Source organism: Perkinsus marinus (genome assembly GCF_000006405.1).
Source record: "Perkinsus marinus ATCC 50983 genomic scaffold scf_1104296975596, whole genome shotgun sequence".
Classification (NCBI taxonomy): domain Eukaryota; phylum Perkinsozoa; order Perkinsida; family Perkinsidae; genus Perkinsus; species Perkinsus marinus.
In genome coordinates, this window is record NW_003200720.1 from 178,940 (window position 1) to 201,933 (window position 22,994).

Below are 22,994 nucleotides of genomic sequence, written 5' to 3' on the forward strand. Positions count from 1 at the left end.
AAAGAAGACCACTACGGTTGACTACTGCAAGTGATAGTAGAAGGTGAATTTACTACATTCTACAATGAGAAGTGACACCAGATTTCACACATTCAACAGAAATGTAATTATAGTTACAGCTTCGTAGATACGAGGTTGCAGACTAGAATACAATATACATTTTAGCACATACGTCTAGTTTGATGATAAATGGTCAACTTTGGCGGCAAAAAGGCCCTCAACCGTGTCGTGCCGCGACCAAGTTATATAAGAAGAAGAAGCACATACACGCGTCCACGTACTCTTGGCGAGTATCCGGTTATTCGGCTTTTGCGCACAACGGCAACACGACGAGTATCATCTGGTGGTGTAGGGAGGTATGCTCTTATACTCTACGAAATGTAGTAAGCTAACATAATGGAGTTTCACGTTAACTGGTGTAAAACTCCGTGAAAAACTTGCGATATTCACACTACGCAGTAGTCGTGAAATATCACTAGGGTGGTGAAACTCCAATGTATAATAGTCAATTTATACAAAGAAGAAGTGGAGGAGTTTATGGTTGATTTGATGGGAGGTGTCTCGAAAGTGATCATGTGGAAAGATTCATTTTGGCGGTAGTGATGGTTGATTTTTTTGCTGTCCAATCGCACTGATTTCAGTGCATTTTCAGTTAAACTGAAAATCGGTGAGTTTTTTCGGAAATTTTTTTCAATTTTTTGGAGGTTTATACGACGTACTGATTTTCTGGGGGGTGAATTTTCCGAGAAATGAGTAAATTTACGATTTTTTTTGTCTGTCGATTCTGCAGGTTCTCCGATTTTGATAAATTGTGTATTTTTTCGTGATAGTCTCTGATGTGGCTTTTCTGAGTTCGGAATTTTCCGGAAAATAATTTTTTCAGCTGAAATTTTATAGGACCATTTGTTGGTGTTTTTTTCGGGAAATTTGTTGACCAATTTTTCTGCCCATTTTCTGATCATTTTTCAGCCTTAATAAAGGAGTGGTGGATAGTGCGTTACTGTGATAGAGAGCTAACAGGTAAGCTGACAGTTCTATAGAGATCTATCTAGAGCTCACCATGAAAATTTCATGACGCGCGATAAGTATTGGTCGCGCGCAGTAGAAGGGAAAATGTTAAGTGGGGAGAGCACACAGTCCCTACAACCACTGAGTTTGGGTGAACGCCGCAAAAAGCTACAAACAGCGACCGTCTGACGAACTCGGCGGTGAGTGAGGAGGGGAATGAAGTTCGCGGCTGCAAGGTGAAGGGAATTTGAAGGCACATAAGCGAGAGCCACAGGGCATTGCTATGACGAAACAATCAATGTATTGCGCTATATTACATTACATATGATCATTAAAGTGATGACGGTTGTTGTACATAATACATTTAGTAAAGTAACATGTAACGAGTACAGAAATTGGCCGGTGTGTGAAGCCCATCCTGCTGGTCGCCGCGAAGGATCATTCGCAGTGCATGAAACCAAGAAACTGTCATTGCGGCGGCACTCAGAAGTAGCCTTGTCGTCTGCTGCTGCTCTAGTGTTATCCATATACGGACCTAGCGTGTATCTTGAAAGGGAATCAGGAGAGTAGATTTTCTGCTCTTGGTGGGGACGAAGCTCAGTTGAGGTTGTTGAGGAAGTTCAACGATGACGGGAGCTGTGTAGTGATGCAAAGTTGGAGGGCTGTTAAAAAAACGGAGGAAATTTAATCGCGGAAATGTGTCGGTAAGAAAACATGATAGTAAAATTGTAACAGAAATGGGAGGAAAAAAACAAGAAATCAGGAAATGATGACATCGTTATTATCAATCGGAAAACATCACCTGAATGCCGAAGAGGGAGAGGGGAAGATATGGAGGATGCTGACATCTTGAGGAGATCCAGAAAAAGAGAATTGAAATTGAAATGAATTTCATCAGAACGGCCAGAAGAGAATTTTTGGTTGTCGCATCTCATCTCGTTGCGGCAAATAATATGAATTGAAATGCAAGATTTCCTTTTCCGCGAATCTTCCGCACGGCGAAGATTTTCATTATTCATTTTATGATATTAGTTGTTCGTCAGGCACTGTGTTCGTGTTGGCTTTACTACGATTGATGGAAGTTTACTGTTGGGAACTGATGCGAATGGAATAGCATTTGATGCGGGGTTGGGGTATGACAAAGTGCAAGGACATCTGAAGCACGTGGGAGGAAGGCAGTTTTCAAGTAGGATGCGATAGAATCTAGTGACTGGATTTAGAATTGTTTTTTTACGTCGCAAAGAATTTTGTACTGTTTTAATTTTTATTTTTTGTCATTTTACGGTTGTGAAGTGCTCTGGAGGAGAATTTCTTACTTGGAAATTAGGATTTTTTTTCTGGGCGGAAAATTTCATGTGGGATGATTTTATTTTTTTTTCAGATGGTCCGTGCGTATGGAAGGAGATGAAAATGACATATTTGGACAAGGCTGATTTCGGTAAATATTCTCGGGAAATTTCCGTAAATTTTTCACTTTTTTTCCAGGTCTTGACGACGTTGTGACCGTCGTTTTAAATTTGAGTGAAAATGTTGAGGATCGCCATTCGAACTCAATCGCTCTTTTTAAAAACGGCCTGCGTGTTACCGAACCAATTCCAATTCCGGATGATTTGAAGGGGAAGGATTTATACCCAACAGTGACCTTCAAAAACGTCAGAATCGCTGTGAATCTCGGACACGAAATGGACGGGAGAAGAGCGGCTGAGCTTGCGGGGTTAACTCAGAGGTTACCTTTTACGTGTCGGTCGCTGCAAAGGAGTGCGGCTGAGGATATTTCAATTTCGCCGTATTTTTCGAAGCAGTTGAAGGAGCCGGAAGTGATCATGATGGTTGGATTGCCGGATCAAGGAGTGTTTGATTTTGTGGACTATTTTATGCGGTTACATCCGTATCAGTATACGGAGATATCCGATAGGACGATGTTTGAATGGTAATGAAAATGGGAAAATTTTGGGAAAATTTTGGGGAAATTTATTTTCCAGAAATGAATCTAGAATAAAAAATGCGAGGAATTGGAGGTAATTTTATGGCGGATTTTCATATTTTTTTAGGTTGAAATCTTCTTCGCTCCGTCCACTTCGTCGTGGTGGAGAACCCTCTAACGATCGGCCCGACTACCTCTTTGGAATTCAACCAGTCGATGAGGGCATAATCAGATCACGTATAAGAGACTTGGCGAGTTCGCCGCAGGATGGGAGGTCTATTGTAATGACCGGGATTCGAACCTGTGCGGGATTTGTGCATGCGGGTTTTGGGTAGATATTGGTCGAGATTGAAGGCGGATTACTGAAGGAGGAGAGAGGGAAAATAATGTCCAAATTTATGACGCATAAACGTAATATTTCACGGGAAAATTTCAAGGAAAATTGCAATTTTTTATGGAATTTTTGGATTTTCGTAGGTGTCGCGCGAATTTGCGTGGGCGAGCCTGATGATGGATATCAAAATTATGTGAGAGATTTGGTGCGGGGAGAAATCGAATCGGCGAAATCGGCAGAAAGGGAGAGGAAACTCGAGGAACTGAGGAGAGAGTGGAAGACCCGAGTGGTGGAGAAGGAGAGGCAGCGAAGAGGTAATGAAAAATATCGGCGCTGAGAATTGAACCCGCGTGGTCGTATTTGAGTTGTTCTGGATTGCCGAAGGTCTCAATTGATTTTGTAGAATTTTTCGTGGGGAAGGTGGAAGCTTTTGCCGAGGATCGAACCTGAGTTGGCTTGTGTTTAGTCAAAGCCGCTGCCCGCGCGGCTGAGAGGGCACGCAAAGAAGCGGCGGCGGAAGCTCGGCGTAAAAGGAAGGAGGCGGCAATGAGAGCTGCCGCGGCGAAGAGGGCGGCAGAGGCTCGGAAGGGCGATGAGCCTTCAGCAGAAGATGGAAGTGAAACTAAGTTGGCTGATGACGTTGCTATGGAAATGCAGGAAGGAGAGGTACGTAGGTGGGGGGTCTTTTATGGGGAGAATATGTGAGGTTGTTTAGGGCGATGTTAGTGAAGAGGAGCATTTAGTTGAAGTCGAAGAGGAGGAGGAAGAAGGAGATGAGCCGGAGCCGACTCTGCCAGAGGTGGAAGTCACTGAGGATGACTTGAAAAAGGCTATGTAATATAGGGAAAAAATGGGGAATTTTTTTTTCTGAAAAATTTAGTATTTTTGTTCAGGACGGGAGGGTATTTTCGGCGACAAAGATTGCATGACATAAGTTCGGAAAAGGTGTCAGAGGCGTATCTTCGATTTACTCTACCGCACGCGGAAGAATCTTTTGAGGATGGACAAAAGGTGTTCGATGAAGTGGTGTATGAATGGGAGAAAAAAGAAGCGGCGGAAAGGTGGAGAAAAATTTGGGATTTTTTTCTGGGAAATTTTTCAGCGTTTTTTAGTAAACTGGATGGTTGGATACGCCACCGTAAAGTGTTGGAAAAAGTTCCGACGATTATGGGACCGAGCGAGTGGTTTAAAGTCCAACTGGATGCATGGTCGGAGACTAAGCTGGAATGGAGGAAAAAACACAGGTAGTGGGAAATTTGGTCCGGTTTTGGGACGTTTTTACGCAGAGGTGGTTGCTGGTTTTAGGACGTACCTTCAAGCGGTGGCGATGAGGGAAGCGGCGGCGGCGAAGAAGACGGAAGCGGAAGAGGTTAGTAAGGAGGATGTGAAAGCTGAGGAGTCGAAGGAGGCCAATGATGGTGGTAATACCGGGGACTACCCTGGGATGGATTAGGATTTTGTGGCGCGCGAAATGTTTGGATTTTTTCCATCTGAAGATACTCCGGTGGTTGGATCGCCTCTCCCTGAGGCGCCGTCACAGACCACTTATATCGATCCTGATGCTGCTGACATTTGGGCGGTCGAAGATATCAACGATTTGGATGGGAAAGGGACTCCATTATATGGGAAATTCCAGGCTGAGGATTGGCAGTTGTTGAATCTCCGTTATGAACTGCATTTACTTTGCCATGCATTTTTCCGCGATGCCACTGCTGAGGATGGTGATATCAAGGGAATTCACCGCAGTTTACTGCAACATTATTTTTCGACGTATTTCGTTGGGCATCCTCCTCTGATCGCGTCCTTGTATGGGGGCAAGAGTGTGGATGAGCTTCTGGACACTTTTGTGGTGGACACCATTACGGTGGGAAGCGATGGAGTGTTGAAGACGGTTCATGACATTGACACGCCACAGTCGACGTTTGTGAGGTTGGTGGAGTCGGCGAGGAGGGAGAGGCAGAAGAGAATCGAAGCGGGAGATGAGAGTGCGAGAATTAGGATTGTCCAACCTGTCACTGCGCCACGAAATTCGGGTGGAAGGGGTCCGACGGTGAGGGATAATAGGAATAGTGGTAGTAGAGGAGGAAAGGGCGGGGTGTCTCATCCGGGGAAGTATTATGGTCATCATCATCAACAGCAACAGCAGCATCCTCACAATAGATGTAATAAAGGGTGTAATTGATTTTTTCGTGGAGTAAACAAACGGATTGAAAAAATTTTATCGAAAAAACTACGGAGAAAATATATTTTTTTTGTAAATTGTCAAATTTTTTAAAAATGGTTATTGTCGATTCTGTATCAGATGCCGCAAATTTTAAAAGATGTAAAATTGGGAAATTTTACCAAAAACAATGGTTAGAAATAGATCTTTTTTGTGAATTTTTGGCGAAAGTTTAGAGTAATTTTTAGTAGTGAAAAATGAGCATCGATCTCGGGGGAAATCCACAACATCATTTCTCTGAGTTATGATGATTGGTAGACGTTGAAATTTGAGTTTGCCGTTGTTGTTGTTGTAACAGACGCGCGAGTATCCCAGCCGTCATCGCCTGGCTCAAGAGGAGGGCATAAGGGTGGGAGGTTGCCCCCAGGGGTCTATCAATATCAGCACTCAGCACCAGCAGGAGGGCAGCAGTAGTACTCTATTGGGGAGGAGGAGGAGGTAGTGGGTTTGATGTGTAGATATGGAGGGAGATATCTTGGCGTTGGTCCCGTGTCACCGTCGGGTTACTATGGAGGGCAACAACAACAACAGCAACAATATAATTCTGGGTGAGAGGTCGCGGGTTCGATCCGGGCACTTGGCATTTTTTCGAGGCAGGTATAAACGTGGATATGAATCTGCGGGGATGTACGATTATGAGGCTGGGAAACGCCAGAAGGGTGAGAAGCAGTTTCTTTTTTCGGAAAAAAAATAATTTTTGGTTTTTTTCAGGAGGCGGACCGCCCCCGGGTCAGTATTACCAGGCACCCCATGGATACGGTGGACAGTATTATCGTCAGTGAGACTTATGTTGATTCCTAGTAGAGAAGAAGTAGAGAAATTATGGTATCAAATCTTGACCGGTTTTGTTGGTTTTGCAATGTGGAGGGTTCGGGGTGTTGTATTTTTGGGTGTGCTTGGGCCACCCTAGAGCAGTTGATGGTTTTAGTGTCTTGGGGATGATTTTGTTCGGGTTTTGTTATCGTTGATGTTGAGATGTTTTGGTTTGTCCGACATGGTTGTTTTCGAATACGATTGGCGTCGACTAAACTGGCAACGAGCAATTCTGTGAGAGTTGGCATGAGGCTGGACTCGCGCGATGAGTTGTGGCGGCTGATCGAACATAATACGACGTTGTTCAATCCGTAGGGATGGGGGGTGTTGGTTAGTGCGTATGTGGTTTTAGGTATAAGCTACCCCATGTGCTGGCCGCACTGCGAAGATTTTACGCACCTGGTGATGGTCAATGGGAATCGGAGGAATTGAAATTGTGAGAAATTGTTGGGATATGTGATTGTTATTATATCGTCTGTGAGCTGTATTAAGTGTTTCCTTTTTAAGATAGTATCCTTTTTGAAACTAAGGAAGGGCGTTGTCGAGGTTTGTCGGGGACTCATTTCTTAATTGGATAACTTCTTTTGCGGGGGAAGTGTTCGAAAGTTGAACTTCTAAACAAAACTGACTTAGTTACGTTTGGACGTTTTTATTGTAGGTATTTTAGTCGGGCTTGTAAATGCATGTCGCGGTTTGTGAATGTGATGGACATGCGTTCACCGGAGCTCGCTCAAGCTGTGGTGAGAAATTTTGGAGGATGATGAGTTTTTCGGTTGTTTGCAGAACTTGTTTTTCGGTTGTTGATGCAATTACTTTAGGATTTGTGCCGAAAGATTGGCACGGCAGAGTCGCGAGAACTTGGGGAGACGATAATGAATACGATCATCAGCACTATGCCGGCGATGACACTTGATAAGGCATCACGGTATATGTACGCCTTTGCGCGCCACGAAATTGTTGACGTACGGTTCTGGGTGGAGGCATCGGCTTATGTGCGCAACTGTGGTATGGTTCCGAGAGATTCCAACGACCTCACCACGCTGGTGTATTCCTTCCGGAAGGCATGTGTTGCTCATGATCCGATATACGACTATCTTGCCGAGCTGGCGACGGAGCAGTTGATCACTGGGCTGAATCCTGTGCAAACGCATACTTGTTTGGCAACGTTTACGAGGGTTGAATTGAAAGACGCATCGGTGGTGCAGAAGTTGGTTGACCATTTTGCTGATCTTGTTGAGCGCGCGGAGGAGTTGCATCCGTCAGCGATGGCGAGTGGTTTGAAGAGATCTCCGATGCTGGTTTGTGCGGAAGATATTCTTTCGGCTGCGGTGTCGATAGCTCGAGTGCCGGACATGGTCGATTCGTCGAGGATGATGAAGGCATCGATCAACTTGGCGTGGCGAGATTTGACGGTGCTTAGTAGTGATGAAATAGTATCGTTTCTGTGGTGTTTGCGGCAAGTGCAAGTTGAGGAAACGGAGGAGTTCTTCAAAGCGGCGGTGCAGGATTTGCTGAAGAGTCAACCGTCGGAGGGAGAGAAGGAAAATCTGAGCGCGGTGAAGTTGATTTGGTTGTGTGAGGCGTCGGAGATTTGGGCGACCTCGGAAGAGATATCCCGACTGATCAGCCGTTTGCGGAAATTGTTGCCTCAAGTTGATTCTTGTGGTTTGATGGCCCGGCTGGTGGCATCGATGACGAAATTGAACACTTCTGTGTGGGCGGATAACGGAGCATTTACTGATATGGTTTTGTCGAGGAGCCTCGATTTAGTTGCGGAAGCTCAAGGGCCGAGTGTCTTAACTGACATTTGTAATTTGTTGTCATTATTAGTTGATATTCGTCCCGAACAATCAACTGAATTGGCGTTGAAGGCGCTAGCGGGTCGGTCGCAAACAGAACGCTTGACGGCGATGAGAGTGTTGGGAATTGAGGAGGATCCGCAAGGGGTGGATGAGGCAGTGCAAACTGAGGAGGTGGAGGAGATCGTGGCGGAAATTGAAGTGACGCCCGTGATGGAAGATATGCGCCGGGAAGATTTTGATAAGATATATACGAGGTTGGCAGAAGGGCTGATGAGTTCGGAAGATTCTCGGGTTTTGGAGGCGGTAGATCGATTGACGGATGTTGTCGTGGATGGAACGCTGACGGCAGTGCAGTTGGTTTCGATTACGGAGTTACTCGTCGGAGAGGAATTTAGTGGCGCGCGGGGGTTGGGTAAAGTGTTGTATTTGTTTGAAAAGGTTGGGGAGGCGTCGGTAACGAGAATGAAATCGATGTCTACTGAATTGGCGGTACAACTGATGGCTAACTTTGCATCTTCTGGTGTGCCTTATGTATATTTATTCGAGAACATTATCAAGGATAGAGCTGCTACAATGTCGCCTATACAGGTGGGAAATATTTTACACTCGGACTGAACTGAAAAGTTCTTTGTCCGTTGTCAGGCTATTCGGACACTGGAGGCATGCGCGGCGCTCAGAATAAGAATGCCAGAAGAAATGACGTTGTTGGTGCGGCAGTGTCTCGAGGGACCGAATGCCTTGGTGCGGTTATCAAGCAGCCATGCAGTGAGGTGAAGAGGTCTACTTGCAATCTTGCATTTCCTCAACGGCCGCTTGCTGTAGGTTATTGACATGCACTTCTGCTTTGCGATTGGCTCCTCCTAGTGATCGGCGAGGCGAAGATGATTTTGTGGCGAAGATTTTAGACAGGTTGGCGTGGGGGGTCTTGCGTTTTTTCAGGATAACTCAAACGCTACTTTTGTGTGAATATATGGGAGGGAGCATATGCGCATCGCTCTCCACCATTGAAATTCTTCGACTTATCATACAACAGTGAAATCTCAGTGACGTCAAATAGGAAGTCGCAATAGGGCTCGTTGTTGCACTATTGCTAGCGTGGTGTATTTTCTCAGAGTGATGGACGCCGAGTTGTCTCCACTACCAGTCCAGTCTACAGTGAAACTGATCAATAGTTGTTTTCTCCAAGCGTATACGCCTTCTGACTGGCAAGTTGTGGCTCAACTCGAGTTACTGTGAATTATTGTTGTTTATTTCAGTCATTTGGTCTTCTTGTTCGACCGTCTGCAGAAGAGTCTATCTTCAGCTGAGGGTTCGTACTTGCGAGAGGCGAAGTATGCCGTAGCGCGGTATATGATGTACCTCTTTGCCCACCCGGATACGCACGTTGCGGGTATGTGGGTAACCATTGAAACTGGCTGAAAAATTTTATTTTCGATTATCGATATTCCGAATGGGATTTTGCAGTTCCCTTTCTCTGGCAATAGGCTTGTGGAACATTACGCTGAGGAGACCTCATCATCATGTTCCGTTGTTTCACGAGCTCTCAATGACACCCGTCCCAATCATTTTTTTCTCACGTACGTCTTGGTCATTCACCGTGATGAGTTGATATGGACGTCTGAGTCTGAGTCAGACTATTCGGAGTGATCACGCGGCGTGATCCACGCCTTCCCCTTCGACTTGGCCGTTGTGGCGGTGCTCGGTTATCCTGACGGTCGCGCTGCATGTGGCGGCCCCGTAAGGGCTATACTGAGGAGTGCCCTTGTACGACTGTCGGGTGATCCGGACTCAAGTCTGCTTATCGAGATAAACGCGGGCCTGACTCTGGGCGGGGAGTCACTGAGCCGGCTGACTGAGACCTGTAGCCTCCCGAGATGCTGCGATATATGTTCAGGCCTTCGGGATCCTTTCGACGGTATTCCCAGAGCGCATCTTTTGTGCAAGGTTTGCCGGTCTGTCATTCAGGGCTCCAAAACCTTGGAGGATTATCCTTTCTTCAAGTACGATATGGCATTTGCCTTGGCATTTGCCTACCTACTCATGAGAGAGGACGATCGCCGAAGGGCATCCGTGAGGGTGGGCTCGTCGGTACTCAAGAATTGACCCTCTCCTTCGGCGCGGATATCACTTGAGACATTATTGGGCACGTCTGAGTAATACCCGTGAGCTACCGCCGGTAGCCTACCGGGTGCCGCATGTTCACATACGCGGAGTTTTCGGGGGTCTGACATGGCGGCCGTGAATCGCAGCTTACCCTTCGGCTTCAGTACCACACCCTTGTGGTGGTGAAGGACAGGAGCTACCAACTCCGGCTCTTGCAAAGCTATCACAAAGCCTGCTCCGTGAGGGCGGTCTGATCTACATGGACGACATCGTATTTATTATATCCAAGAGAATCTGCGGATGACAGGCTATCTATTCTCATCTTGCTCTGGGTGGTCTTGGGTATCAAGTTCGCGTGGGAAAAAGTACACATCGCTGGCAATAACTCCAGGATTCATCGGGTTCTTGATGTCCGACTAGGGAGAAAGTGCCGGGTCACGATCGGCGCGAGAAAGAACGGGTTTGTACCCTTATCAATCACGATGGCTGACCAGTAACCAGTCTCATCATGAGACTCTCATGAAAATTTTGACCAGTTTCATAAGTTCGCGGTGAACTGTTCACCTGCCGTGTTCCAAGCGCGGGGTTAGATTGCTGCAGCCCGCCAGGCAGCGATCACCCCAAGGAGACATGTCTGCTAACTCTATCTCTATCTGATGAGCTCTACATGCTGAGTATACTCGACATGATTTTCCAGCAGTTTCTTCTGTACGACTTGATTTCTCCCAATTCATAAGCCTTGAAAGTTTGATGACAACAATTTCTCAATGAGTTGTGGTATATACTATCTTGTGGTGAATATTTAATTTGCGTTGCATGTTGAGCTCCAGGTTGATACACTTAATTTTCAGGCGCAGTGACGCGGTTACCAGTGGAAAGCCAAGAATTCATAGCAAATCTTACAGTGGAAAATAGTGACGACTCTGGGTCGAATCATAGCAAAGCTGCTGCGTCTGATACCACACTCGAATTGAGGCAGAGAGCTACACTGGAGATGGCCAAGGCGGGAATACCGTAAGTCGATTGAATTTTAGGGCGCGCGAAAAGTTTCTGTATATTTTAGATATGATATTGATGTGAGGATCTTTGAATCGGGGGGATGGGAACTGACTTGTGATGTGTATGTGCCGAGTAAATCTATGATGATCATGTTGCATGGTCCTGAGAGCTTCTATCGCCAGCTCAGTGCTGAGGCGGTTTCCAACTCTAGTAGTAGAGGAGGATTGGTTTTATATCGTGATTCATCATATCGCTTATCAGATGAGGAACCGTTACGCCTTACATTGTTACCAGAAGCTAGTATTAACAATTGGCTACTTTCGCGCTTGGTGAAACGCCGGAAGGATATTCTCGCGGCTGCGAGTGTGATATTTCCAGAAAGAGCATTTAAATCAGCGACAGAAAAGTGCCTGTTGGACCTGCCGGAGTCGCTGAGAGTTCGGCATGTGACGTGGTTACAAGCGCGAGGGTTGGAGGGACGTGAATTGTTGGAGACTCTATTTGGAGGGTAAAGGCATGTTTGAAATTGTGAGTTTCTGAGATACGCGGTGTTGCGTTGTAGTGGAGTTGGAAGGGATTTTAATATGTTGAATTATTGTTTTTGAAAATGTCTTCGTTTGTGAACAGGTATAAAGGAAATCGAAACATGTGTTGGGTATGTATATAGAAATTATATGTGAAAATGTGTTCCATTGAAGAGTGAACTTTCCGTAATTTTCTTCAGATTTTCCCGGAAAAAACTGCGTTGCAAAAATCACTTCTGATAGCAAATGTATACTCGATTTGCACGACTGTTAAAAGCAGTGAAATCGAACGATTATATTGTACAGGAGAGTCTTGTAGTTACTGTTTATACCGTGTATCGACAAACAGCTGCCACTGGTGAGTTTAGATGACCTTCGATGCATCAGACATAGAGAAGGAGTTGCATAAGTAGTATCTTAGGTTCAAGCTCGTAAGATTCAAGATAGGTTGGTGTAGATACTACCGCGCGGAGACACAGGAGGAGTTTCGGCGAAGAGTGGAAAGCGTGGCGGATTTGGAAAGAGCGCTCAAGTTTGCTCTGTAGGTTCGCGATGATAAAGAAACGCATTTTTTTTCTCGAAAAAATTGGTTAATTCTTAAATACTCGGGTGAAATAAAGAGTGACAGTTTTTGGTTTTCAGGCAAACCTCAGCTTCGACAACCCCCACCGAGCGGAAAGCCTCCCCAGCCACACCAAGTAGGAATGCAGATTTGTGATGGTTTTAAATATGTTATTCGTAGGAGCATCACCCGATGTGATGGAAGGTAGAGTGGCATCACCAGCTGGTAGTACATGTGAGAGCTGCTCGGCATTTGAGGAAACGACTGAGTCGACTGACAGGGACCCGATATTGTTGGTATTTGGAAGTAATATGGGGGGGGGGGAAATGGTGTTGGTTTTTTGGGGAAAAATCGATCGTGTTTTGTGAGTTTTGCAAAGTGTTTATTGACATGTTTCTATGTGTGTTTGGTTGAATAGCCGAGTCGTGATAAATTGGAAATTGAAGTTTAATCGAAAATTTAGGAAACTAGTAAGATTGGAAAATTGGATGAAGATATGTCGACGTAATTTTAGGAAGGAATTGCCGTGATGTTAATCGATCAATCGGGGAGTTTGAACTTTCCGTGCCTACTTGATGATCTGTCATAGAGTTAGATTCTAAATAGCCATCATAGTAGAGTTTCACCACCCTAGTGATATGAAAAACACTAGTTAAAAACAAATTTCACGACTACTGTATATCGCGAATATCGCCACTTCACGAAAAACGGGTGAAATTCCGTATGATACAGATAGAGATAGTTATAATGATAACTTACTTTCAACAACATATTTTTAATACTAAGCGAGAAGTATTCACTTACAATAGAGTTTCACCACCCGTTTTACATGAAGTGGTATAAAACTCGGTGAAAAACGCGATATTCGCGGTGATATGCAGTAGTCGTAAAATGTGTTTTTCACATCACTAGGGTGGTGAAACTTGAATATATATCATAATTCTGTTGCATGATGTTGAGGTACTCTGATGGAGATAACTACACCAACATCTGATATCGATACGGTTGTGTTGGTAAGCGATGTGAAACGGAGTGCTTATATGAAAAGAGTTCAAAAAGTAATAAGAAGCATTTGGGTTCTCATGTGAAGATTGATCTATTTCTGCGGTGTTGAGCTCAGCTCCCACACTTTATTATGAAAATTCACAGTACCGAAAAAAACCAACTAGAATTCATCATCACAATTTTTTCATTATCATCGTTCATGTAGTTGGCCATGTGCATATCTTCCCAAGTGAATCGAGTCGTCATGGAGAAATAGAAATATCAGCTTGGGGAAATGTGAAATGTGTTGATGATAATGTGAAAATTCTGGAAGAAAATTTTCGGAAATTTTTGTTGGTTTTGGTACGTGAGTTTGAATAGTTACTGAAGAAACTCTTAAGCTGAGCTGAGGAAATCAAACATGTATTCCTCCAACAGTGAGAAATACTATTACGATACTACACCATTTCCGAATTGATTTGTCGAAAATTGGTGAAACGTTCTTAAAATGATCAGCAATTTATTAAAAATTTGAGAAGTTCAGCGAAAAAAGTCGGTGAAAAAAGTTTTTTTTCCCGAAAAAAAGGTAAATTTTCGTAAATTCCCGTAAACGCTTGAAATTTTTGAAGCGTTGTGGTTGATCGATCAGGTGTTGACTGAAATGGAACCTTTCCGGTCCTATTGTGACGATTTCTCACTTCTGGCCGACTCCTTGGTGCCCTACATAAAGTGCTCGTAAGTGTGAAATTAGCTATCGATCACGTGATCGATTTGGGCAGATACCGGGGGTATCCAGTGGACGTACAATTTGCGGTTCTGCCGAGTACAGTGTTGAAGGAATGTCATGATGCTATTCAAGCTGAAGTTCATCGGTGGGCCTGAAATGAATCTTTTTATGAAAGATTCTTCCTATGGTGTTTCAGCATACACCCGAGTCAATACCAGGGCTAAGGGCATCAGCCTTATCGAGTATATTGGATAGGGTGTGCACTGCTGGACTGTTGGAACCGGAGGGAAGCGCCGCGGCAGATTGGAGCAATAGTTTGGTGAGTTGCGATGGTGATGAATTTGAGATTTACTTTCGACTTGGAATTTTATTATTATTTTTAATATATTTTTTGAAGAAGTGAATTAGTAGAGTTTTGATGTATTACACCATCATCATATACAGTGGAGTTTCACCCTGGTGATATGAAAAACTCATTTTACGACTACTGCATATCACCGCGTTTTTTACAGGGTATTACGCCACTTTACGTAAAACTAATCGTGAAATTCCACAATGTATTCTCCCCAAAGTTGGACGAGAATTTGTAACTCTTTTCTGTCCTCTTGCAGGTCGACGATGCTACTATACGTTCTCTGAATGGTGTTCGTGTGGGGAGGTATCTTCTGAAGAGGACCCCGGTGTTGGCAGTTTATCGAGTGGTGCTTCGCTTCGTGAAGATGTGGGCTAAGGCTAGAGGCATGTAAGTGAGGAATTTACTAATATGATATTCACTATTGGTCTTTTTAAAGATGGGACGGAGCTCACTGTGTGTGTCTCCGGTTCGATTCCCGGGTTGGACATTTTTCTGTCCAATAAGTTTTCGTGCATATCTCTGCGAGCTGTTCGAAGAATCGAGTTGTCGATTCTTGAGTGAATCTCGGCATATAGAGGAGTCGTTTGATTTATGGTGATCACTATGGTATATGGTGGTCTATATTTAATCTTTGGCGAAGCGTAGTTTAGCTAGGATAGTTCTGCACGCATGCACAACGCAAGAGTGCCTGTTGTTGCGGTATATGCTCCGCTCGCTCCGCAATTTCCGGGATTTGTATAAACGTTTTAGCTTTCATGATAATATAATATGAAAATTTTGGGAGAAAATATTGGAGAAATTTTAGTGGTTTTTGTGAATCTCGATTTGAATTTACTATGAGCAGCCTTTGAAAACTGAGGAAAGCGGACATAAAGTTCTACTACACCACATAAATGGAATTCTCCAACCGAATAGAGTTTCCGAAAAGATGGTATGTGCTCAGATACAGTAACGTAATGGGTTATTTTGGTGGAGTTACTTGGGCAATTTTGGTGTCAAAAGTTATGCAAGATAATGCGGAGCTGGCTATGAGAGAAACGGAGGAGGATGCTGTGAGGGAAATACTGCTGAAGTTTTTCGATTTTTGCAGTAAATAATTTTGTGGCGCGCGAAAAAATATTTTCCGATTGGTAGGTACTCATCCGTGGGGAAGTGAGAATCCGGTGACAGCTAATGATGAGATATTGAAGTGGGCGAGTGGGGAATCTTTGCGCACAGCGAAGATTTTTGAAATTTTTTCAGTGGTTTTGTATCGGCGGGATCGGTTGAGATGTACACACCTCCAGCGAGGGATATTTTTGGAGACGATGGTGGGCGGAGCGAAGCGATGCATGTTTGTAATTTTTGGTATTTAGATGTTGTTGATAAGCAACTAGCGCCACAGCATGTTTTGAGAGACCCGGCAGAATGCCCGTATGCTGCTGATGGTGAGTAATTTTTTAAAAAAAGCTTTTTCGGGATGTGGAAAAATCCGGAGTTTTGGGATCGAACCGGGGTCCTTTGGGTTTGCAGTTGAAACGGTGACGAATTTCAGCGCTGGTGATTTCAGAAAAATTGCAATTCTTTGGATTTTATGTTGTTTGAACTTGAGCCCTGTATTCTTTCGTATTAAATTCTGAGAATATATTATAGGATTTTCTGAGAAAGTATTATAGGTTTTTCTGAGGAAATATTATAGGATTTCTTGGGGAAATATTATAGGATTTTTCGAGAAAATATTTTAGAATTTTCTGAGAAATGTATTCTCCGTTATATTGAAAGAAACATTTTTCTATTATTTGACTTTACATTAGTTTAGAATTAATAAGTGGGAAGCAATGCATAAGAGGGGCACATGCTGAGAGTATAAGAGTATGTAAGAAGAGTTTGTGGAAAAAAATTCGAAAATGTGAGATATTGACGCACGATTATATCCACGTAGCTTCAAAATGGTAATGTTGTGTAGGATATTTATTGGGACTGGGAATAGAACCCGGGACCTTCGGATTACCCACTTTCGGTTAGGCGTTGGTATTGAGGGGCAATGCATGGTGGTGCTCACTCCGGTATTGCCGACGCAGAATTCGAGTTTCAACGCTCTAGACTTTAATCGCTACGTGATGGTTCAAGAATTCAAGAGAGGTAAGCATAATTTTGTGGCGCGTGACGCTTGCTGACTTCATTATCTTTTCAGCTGCCCATATGTTGTCACTATTTGCCCTTTCCCCGCAAAGTTGTCCATTCCGTCTGGGAGCAGTGTGTGCACGCGTGCACCCTTTCAGATTGTATAAGCGTCTGCTTTTCGTAGAGGTGGATAATTTTTGGGCGAGCGACTTTGAGGATTTCTCTTCATTTCTATTAGGTGGAAATTCGACCAGAAAATCAAAGGACGTTGAGTAACGATGATGTAGTATTAGTTTTATATTGTAGTTTTGTGTTATGCGTCGCTCCGCCTTTTTTCAGGTGCATCTCTTGCAAAAACGGATAGCGGCTATGGTTGAGTCAAAAGTCAGAATTTTCACCAAGTTGAGTGCTGCGGCGTTTCATGAGGAAGGCACATGTAATTTGGGGCTCGACGATTATAGATGGGCGAGAAATTCCGAATTAGTGATTTCCTGTGTCGAAAGTTGTATCAATATCACTAGTTTTTCAGAATATTGATTTGCACGCATGCACACAAAGATACTTTTTGGTTCAGATTTGCGACTCTATCCCCATCCTCAAGTGACTCAGCCGTGGACGGCTTCTGGAGGAGGAATCGCGTACGGGTCCCCTTCGTGGCGATTTTGTGGCGCAGTGACGTTTTTGGTTGTGCTGTTGTTAGGTTTTTGATCGGCCTCGCTAGTAGGTTAACGGGCGAGGAGAATATCGAAAGGGAAGAGGAAACTCATGGAAAGTAAATACGGAAAATGCGGGGTGCCGGGATCGAACCTGTGTTAATTGTTTCAGAGTTGACCTTCGGCCGAGTTTGCAAGAGTTCACTTCAGTGTTGCGGAATATTGTATTAACAGCGGAGGAGAACGAGCAGGACAATTACAAAGGGTGCAACTTTTTGTCGGGTGGTTTACTCTAGTCGTTAGTGTGTTAGTCTGTCATCCTCGGGATCCCTGGTTCGAAACTTGGTTGGTGTTTTTTCAGTTTCAGCAGTGGTCGGAATGTACGCGTCAAGTACGGCCTTCTCGAGATGCGTGACGGAGTTCCAACTGTTGTCACCGACTTATAATGCCACTATTTCATTCATCGTAACGTTTCTTACAAATCGTGGAGAGTCTTGAGTGAGAAGGAGTAGTGGTGAATGATCGCTTGTTTGATCTAGTGAGGGGAGGCCGAGCAGACTGAAGATCATTTTACGATTCTTGAATCAAAATGTGGGAATTTTTGTTGTTGTTTTTCCACTGGGACTAACTTGAATCATCGGCTGAGAGAAAAAGATTTTTTTTCGTAATTATGGTGATTGTGGAGAGACAAGTGTTGAAAATCGTCAATTACGTATGTATGTTGGTGAGAAGTAAGGCTGCACCGTTGACATGACGGCCTCGATGCTTGGCCGTCTAGTCTGATAATAAATGGTCAACTTTGGCGGCAAAACGGCCCTCAACCGGGTCGTGCCGCGACTTGGTCATATAAGAAGAAGAAGGTGAGAATAAAGGAGATCGCGAGGAACTCCTAATGATTTCTATACACTCCTGATCACTCAATCGTCCCATGGTTGTGTGTTGTGAGATCTGTCCCTCGTACTAGCGGTGGCTAGCAGGGGGTATCGGAAATTGTAGAGAACTGGTAAAGGCATCAATTCAGGTGAGAAGGAGTGCAGCATGAATTCGTAGTCGTCTAGGATGAATTTGTATGTAATGGGAGATTTCGTACATATTTCTACCATTTTCGGGATTTCATTAGCATTCTGCGAAAGGGTGAATAAATGTATTTATATATTTGCGGAATATCATCACATGAGATGATTGAGCCTGTGCGGGTTGACGTGCTTACTTTCCTGCCAAGATTGTCTACCCTGTTTAGCTATCATGAACGACAGTGCTGTTTCGACCTTACAGACCGCATTCGCGGATCCCCTGCCGGCCCTGCGCGAGGCGATTGCTGAATACGCTTGGCCGAGTCTGAGGCGACACCTTGGTCCGGATGCAGAGTCGATCATCAGTTGTATGGAAGACTCCAAAATTGCGAAGCCTCAACCGAAGCCCGTCCCCGTGCATGAAGAGCCGAGGGACGGTGGGGAGGAGGAGGCGGCGGCAGAGGCTCACCCTCGTCGTGATCATCGGAAGCATAGGAATCCGGATTGGCGCGCGAGGAAAGCGAGTCCAGGTAGGGGGAATTTCGTGGCGCGTGAAGGTTCGGCGAGGAAAGAGAATTCCCACTATACAGTGTGAATTGAACAGTTATGCATATGGAAATTTTCTTGAATTTGAGAGTAATGCCACTATAGACTACAGAACGCTTCTAAAACGTTGGTGTCGATCGATTCACATTGTTATCATGTTGATATTAATTGACAAAAATTGTTGGTGTTGAAAATATATACTCTTCATAACGGTTGGGCTCGCACTGTAGTTGTACTACATGGGGTTCCCATCACTTCAGGTGGTGTTTATTGATTCCACATTTTGGGAAAAAATTCATCAACGACTACCTACATCAGTTGGTGTGTTTTTTCAAGTATAAATTGCGATAATCTCAGGGCCACTTCCACTGCTCTACGTCCCCGCACAAGACTATGAGGTCTACGCAAACGCACTGGAGGGGTATCCGGCGAGGGCTCAGATTTATCCTGGCATGCCTCGCACTGTGAAGAATTTCGATAAGATGGAACCGGGACTGCTCGCGTTGGAATTCGGCGCGGAATATATGGTACCTGGTGGGAGATTCACTGCGATGTATGGTTGGGACAGGTAGGTAGCGGGGATTGAACCTGGGTCGTTTGCATGAGAGATGCCCTCTGCAGTTACTTCATCATTTTGGGCCTGCTGAGCTCTTCGGACCCCCCGGCGCCTGACTTGTTGAGAACGGCAATTTCTATGCTAAAACAACAGGTTTATGAAATCGAGAATTATGGATCTGTTTTGAATGCCAATCGATCGTAGTAAGAGGTGATGTTGAAATCGATCACGTGATCGATTTTAGATACTTTTTGAATCGTTCTCAACCACCCTTCATTTCATCAACATTAATGGCTCTTCTACCGTATATTAAGAACGATACCGAATTCGTAAGTCACAGACTATTTGCACATCGTGTATCACTTCGCTCCGCTGTCATCGAGAAGAGACCATTCCAACATGAAATCTATGGACTCGAGACGTGGCCTTCTCCACGTGTGGAGTCTAACTTCTGTTAACTCTCCCGACTGCTCTGGAGTATAATTTTGCTCGCCCTTAATATATCGGTGATGGTTGCAAACACATGTGAAAATTCTGAATGATTATTATCTATCAAAATGTATAAGATTTAGTAATCTGTTTGTGATTTTTAAAATGTCTCAAATTCGTTTACGTGAGTCTACGGCAGTGCCATTGTCCCGTTTTGCGGGTTAGAGTTGATAAACGTTTATCAATGGCTCGTATGATCTACCGAGATGTGAAACGTGTAAGAAAAACACTATCTAGATTTTCAGATGAAAATCCAAATATATGAAAAAAATATTTATTTTTTTCGGAATTTTCCGAGGAAAAATTCTCGCGCCTTTGAAATTATTCGCTGTGCGCAGGTATCAAGAGCTACCGCAGCGATTGTCAAAGAATATGATAACGTGTGGAAATGCGGTCATCGATACGACAGAGTCACTGGACTCTCTAGGTGGGATAGTCAGTGTGGGAAAATGTGGGAAAATTATTGTGCATTTCTGTCGGGTGTAATTCCATTTTTTCTCACTCTATGTGGGGGATTTTGCAAACCGTCTGGATGTGGGCCTCGTATAACACGATTAGAGTATTACTATAGTAACGCTGACATGTTTAGGCTATTTTTCAAAAATTTGCAGGAGTTGTGATGAATTCCGATAGGTACGATGGGCATCCTGCGACACAATGCAGAGCGACTGAGCCCGGTCATTATGCATGGATGGAGAGTCTAAGTGGAGATGCGCTGAAAAGAGCGGTGAGGAAAATTTTGGGGAAAATTTTGTGGAAATTTTTTGCTGATGGCTTTAGATTCGTTCGGATATGGCAATACAAGAATCGGGTCATGATACGACTGCAAGATTGACGAGAACTGATGCCTGCGATATGGCCACAGTCGACCTGAATTGCATATTGTATAGGATTGAATCTGATCTCGCGAGTAAGGGCGATACTACTGTGTGGAAGCACACAGTGATGATAATGCACTCGGGGAAAAATAACTTGACATTTTTGTTGATATATTCGAGTTTTCACGACCCGTTTTGCGTGAAGTGGCGTAATACTACTCTGTGAAAAACGCGATATTCGTGGTGATATGCAGTAGCTGTAAAATATGTTCTTCACTAGTGTTTTGCATGACACTAGGGTGAAACTCCATTATTAGAGTTTATGTTTTTTTCTCAGCTGGGGGATACCTATTTGGGTATGGAAAAATATCAAATTTTCATCATACTGCGCGCATTATTTTGAAGCGCACAAGAATCAGGGGGTCGTAGGTATACTGTAGGAGATATGCACATGTTGAACTATGTGGTGGTGAAAATATATGAAAATTATGAGGAAATTCCGGGAAATTATTGTTGGAATTTATACACTTCTATACACTAAGTCGTGTGTGTGGTTCCTGAGGAAACTCTGGTGCGGCTCAGCTGAGGAAACTAAATATATATGCCCATACTGCGGATGCTGTTTTAGAGTATAAAGTTGTAGCTTTTTGGCGGCAGGCTCCGGTACTGAGATGGATGATTGATCGGATGCAATACGAGCACTTGGTTTTCTTGCTGAAAAAAATCAGCTGGAAAATTTCAGCTGAATCGGAATCATTCAGCTGGAAGTCTCCAATTCACGATGGCCTTGCTTCCTGCTAAAGTCATTCATCATTTTTAAGTTTCTATTAAAATTTTTTTCAGAGCTCCACGAGCCCTCGAGAGATTGGCGTGCATTGGCGCGCGCCCGGCGAGAAACCATGTTACATCTGATGTAAACGTTGTGGCGAATTAATCGTTTAATGAGCAGTTTCCAATAGGTACATTCCGACACGTGGAGCCTTCTTCGACTACAACACCCGAACGAGAGTACTCGATTCGTCAGTGCTCTCGGCGACTGGGGTGTCGTATCCGCTCTGGTGTGGTATGTTGGATAGAGATAGGACGATAGTGGACAGTTTGGTGAAGACTTTGATGACAAAACTGGCGGCTCCTGGAGGAGTGCTTTCTGATAACATCACTGATGATCATCGAGGGTAGGTGTCAGATCTCGCTCGCCCGGAAAGATTTATGACGGACGCAATTTTCGGAATCGGAATTTTCGGCAGCATGATGTCAGGTTTCGTGGTCAGTGGGATTGGCCAGCGGGTTGGGCTCCTCATCAGATGCTCACATGGATTGGCTTGATGCGATTGAATAAAGTCAAAGAGGCTCGGGATTTGGCATCGAGGTAAGATGTACATTGCCACTTCACCCGCTATATGTGAAATGGCGTGAAACTCGGTGAAAAACGCAATATATGCAGTAGTCGTGAAATTAGATTTTCATATCACTGAAATATATATAAAACCATAATATTCGAATAACTCTTGTCATTTCTTCTTTTTTCCGAGTCTCCAATGCAGGTGGGTGAGCTTAGCGTTGGAGACATTCATAAACTACGGTTGCCTGCCCGAGAAGTTCGACGTTGTGTCCTGTACATCAACATTGAATCTCGAATATGGCAATCAGTGCACAGATTTTGGGGACTTCTTCGGCTGGACGACCGCCAGCGTAGGTGTCAATATCTACGGGATGGTATCGGTATTGTTGATGACTACTTTCAGGTTGAGTTCGCTCTGCAGTATGTGTTGACGGATGGAGATATCGCAGAAATCGAGAGAAATATGAAAATGGTCGTGAAAAACCATTAATTTTACAACGGCTCTCTTTGGAGTTTCTCTTTAACCTTTCAAGTGTATGACTCGTCTCACAGTGTCAAGTGGCTTCCATCAACAGCATATGTTGAGTTACATTCCTCCATAACTCACTAACGTCGGAACATCGAGAATAATCAACTGAAAGCAATATATGATATTCTGCCACTAACATATAAACGTCGACTAAAGTCCAGTTTGGTCCCATCTGTTCGGACGGGAGATTTAAAACTCTTTCATCATAAGAGAGATGGCGATCACGCTATGCAGCTCCACGGAGTTTTGATAGTCCGCTTTTCTCTATTGTTATGCTGTATAAAGTTATTGCTCTGAGGCATACACCTTCGAGCAGGGTGCATTACATTTCTATGGCATAACATGGTGCATGGTGATGACCATTTGAGAACGACATCTCGAATCGCATTGGGGTGAAGGCACCGGCGTGCATAGAAAGGCATCTGATATAACTTATTTATAGAGTTAGTTGAAACGAACCAATTCCTCAATGAAATGTTCCTCTCGGAGTAGCTGAGAGGCTTGACCCTTGATTAGGTGGATAACGAATTCCACGTGATTCCTCCTGGGTGGGCATCAACTTCTGCCGGATTACCTACTCCATGGGTAT

General features: G+C 44.2%; 4 protein-coding genes across 4 annotated transcripts; all 4 read left to right on the forward strand.

The window, feature by feature from the left end:
• Nucleotides 1-1,704: 1,704 nt before the first annotated feature.
• On the forward strand, nucleotides 1,705-6,269 carry Pmar_PMAR025533 (hypothetical protein; the record flags this gene model as incomplete). Its single annotated transcript, XM_002765146.1, has 16 exons — nucleotides 1,705-1,712; nucleotides 2,052-2,194; nucleotides 2,390-2,446; nucleotides 2,494-2,734; nucleotides 3,060-3,213; nucleotides 3,268-3,343; nucleotides 3,410-3,580; nucleotides 3,733-3,932; nucleotides 3,982-4,100; nucleotides 4,379-4,510; nucleotides 4,572-4,687; nucleotides 4,763-5,130; nucleotides 5,786-5,897; nucleotides 5,946-6,042; nucleotides 6,085-6,146; nucleotides 6,199-6,269. The coding sequence occupies 16 exons, from the start codon at nucleotides 1,705-1,707 to the stop codon at nucleotides 6,267-6,269; spliced, it is 2,127 nt and encodes a 708-aa protein (XP_002765192.1).
• A 714-nt stretch (nucleotides 6,270-6,983) lies between these two features.
• On the forward strand, nucleotides 6,984-8,717 carry Pmar_PMAR025534 (hypothetical protein; the record flags this gene model as incomplete). Its single annotated transcript, XM_002765147.1, has 2 exons — nucleotides 6,984-7,040; nucleotides 7,119-8,717. 2 exons carry the CDS (start codon nucleotides 6,984-6,986, stop codon nucleotides 8,715-8,717), a joined length of 1,656 nt encoding a protein of 551 aa, XP_002765193.1.
• A 3,379-nt stretch (nucleotides 8,718-12,096) lies between these two features.
• Nucleotides 12,097-17,563, forward strand: Pmar_PMAR025535 (hypothetical protein; the record flags this gene model as incomplete). Its single annotated transcript, XM_002765148.1, has 21 exons — nucleotides 12,097-12,137; nucleotides 12,186-12,269; nucleotides 12,371-12,426; nucleotides 12,471-12,596; nucleotides 13,251-13,348; nucleotides 13,924-14,009; nucleotides 14,054-14,146; nucleotides 14,257-14,320; nucleotides 14,613-14,743; nucleotides 15,300-15,445; nucleotides 15,491-15,545; nucleotides 15,599-15,666; nucleotides 15,712-15,783; nucleotides 16,361-16,477; nucleotides 16,530-16,645; nucleotides 16,698-16,742; nucleotides 16,799-16,895; nucleotides 17,034-17,097; nucleotides 17,160-17,231; nucleotides 17,285-17,377; nucleotides 17,474-17,563. The coding sequence occupies 21 exons, from the start codon at nucleotides 12,097-12,099 to the stop codon at nucleotides 17,556-17,558; spliced, it is 1,809 nt and encodes a 602-aa protein (XP_002765194.1). The 3' UTR covers nucleotides 17,559-17,563.
• Nucleotides 17,564-19,123: 1,560 nt separating this feature from the next.
• Pmar_PMAR025536 (Periplasmic trehalase precursor, putative) lies at nucleotides 19,124-22,366 on the forward strand (the record flags this gene model as incomplete). The annotated part of the gene is made up of 11 exons (XM_002765149.1): nucleotides 19,124-19,239; nucleotides 19,293-19,427; nucleotides 19,472-19,556; nucleotides 20,055-20,143; nucleotides 20,350-20,443; nucleotides 20,497-20,626; nucleotides 21,378-21,447; nucleotides 21,494-21,709; nucleotides 21,793-21,903; nucleotides 22,079-22,226; nucleotides 22,280-22,366. The coding sequence occupies 11 exons, from the start codon at nucleotides 19,124-19,126 to the stop codon at nucleotides 22,364-22,366; spliced, it is 1,281 nt and encodes a 426-aa protein (XP_002765195.1).
• Between the last annotated feature and the right edge of the window lie 628 nt (nucleotides 22,367-22,994).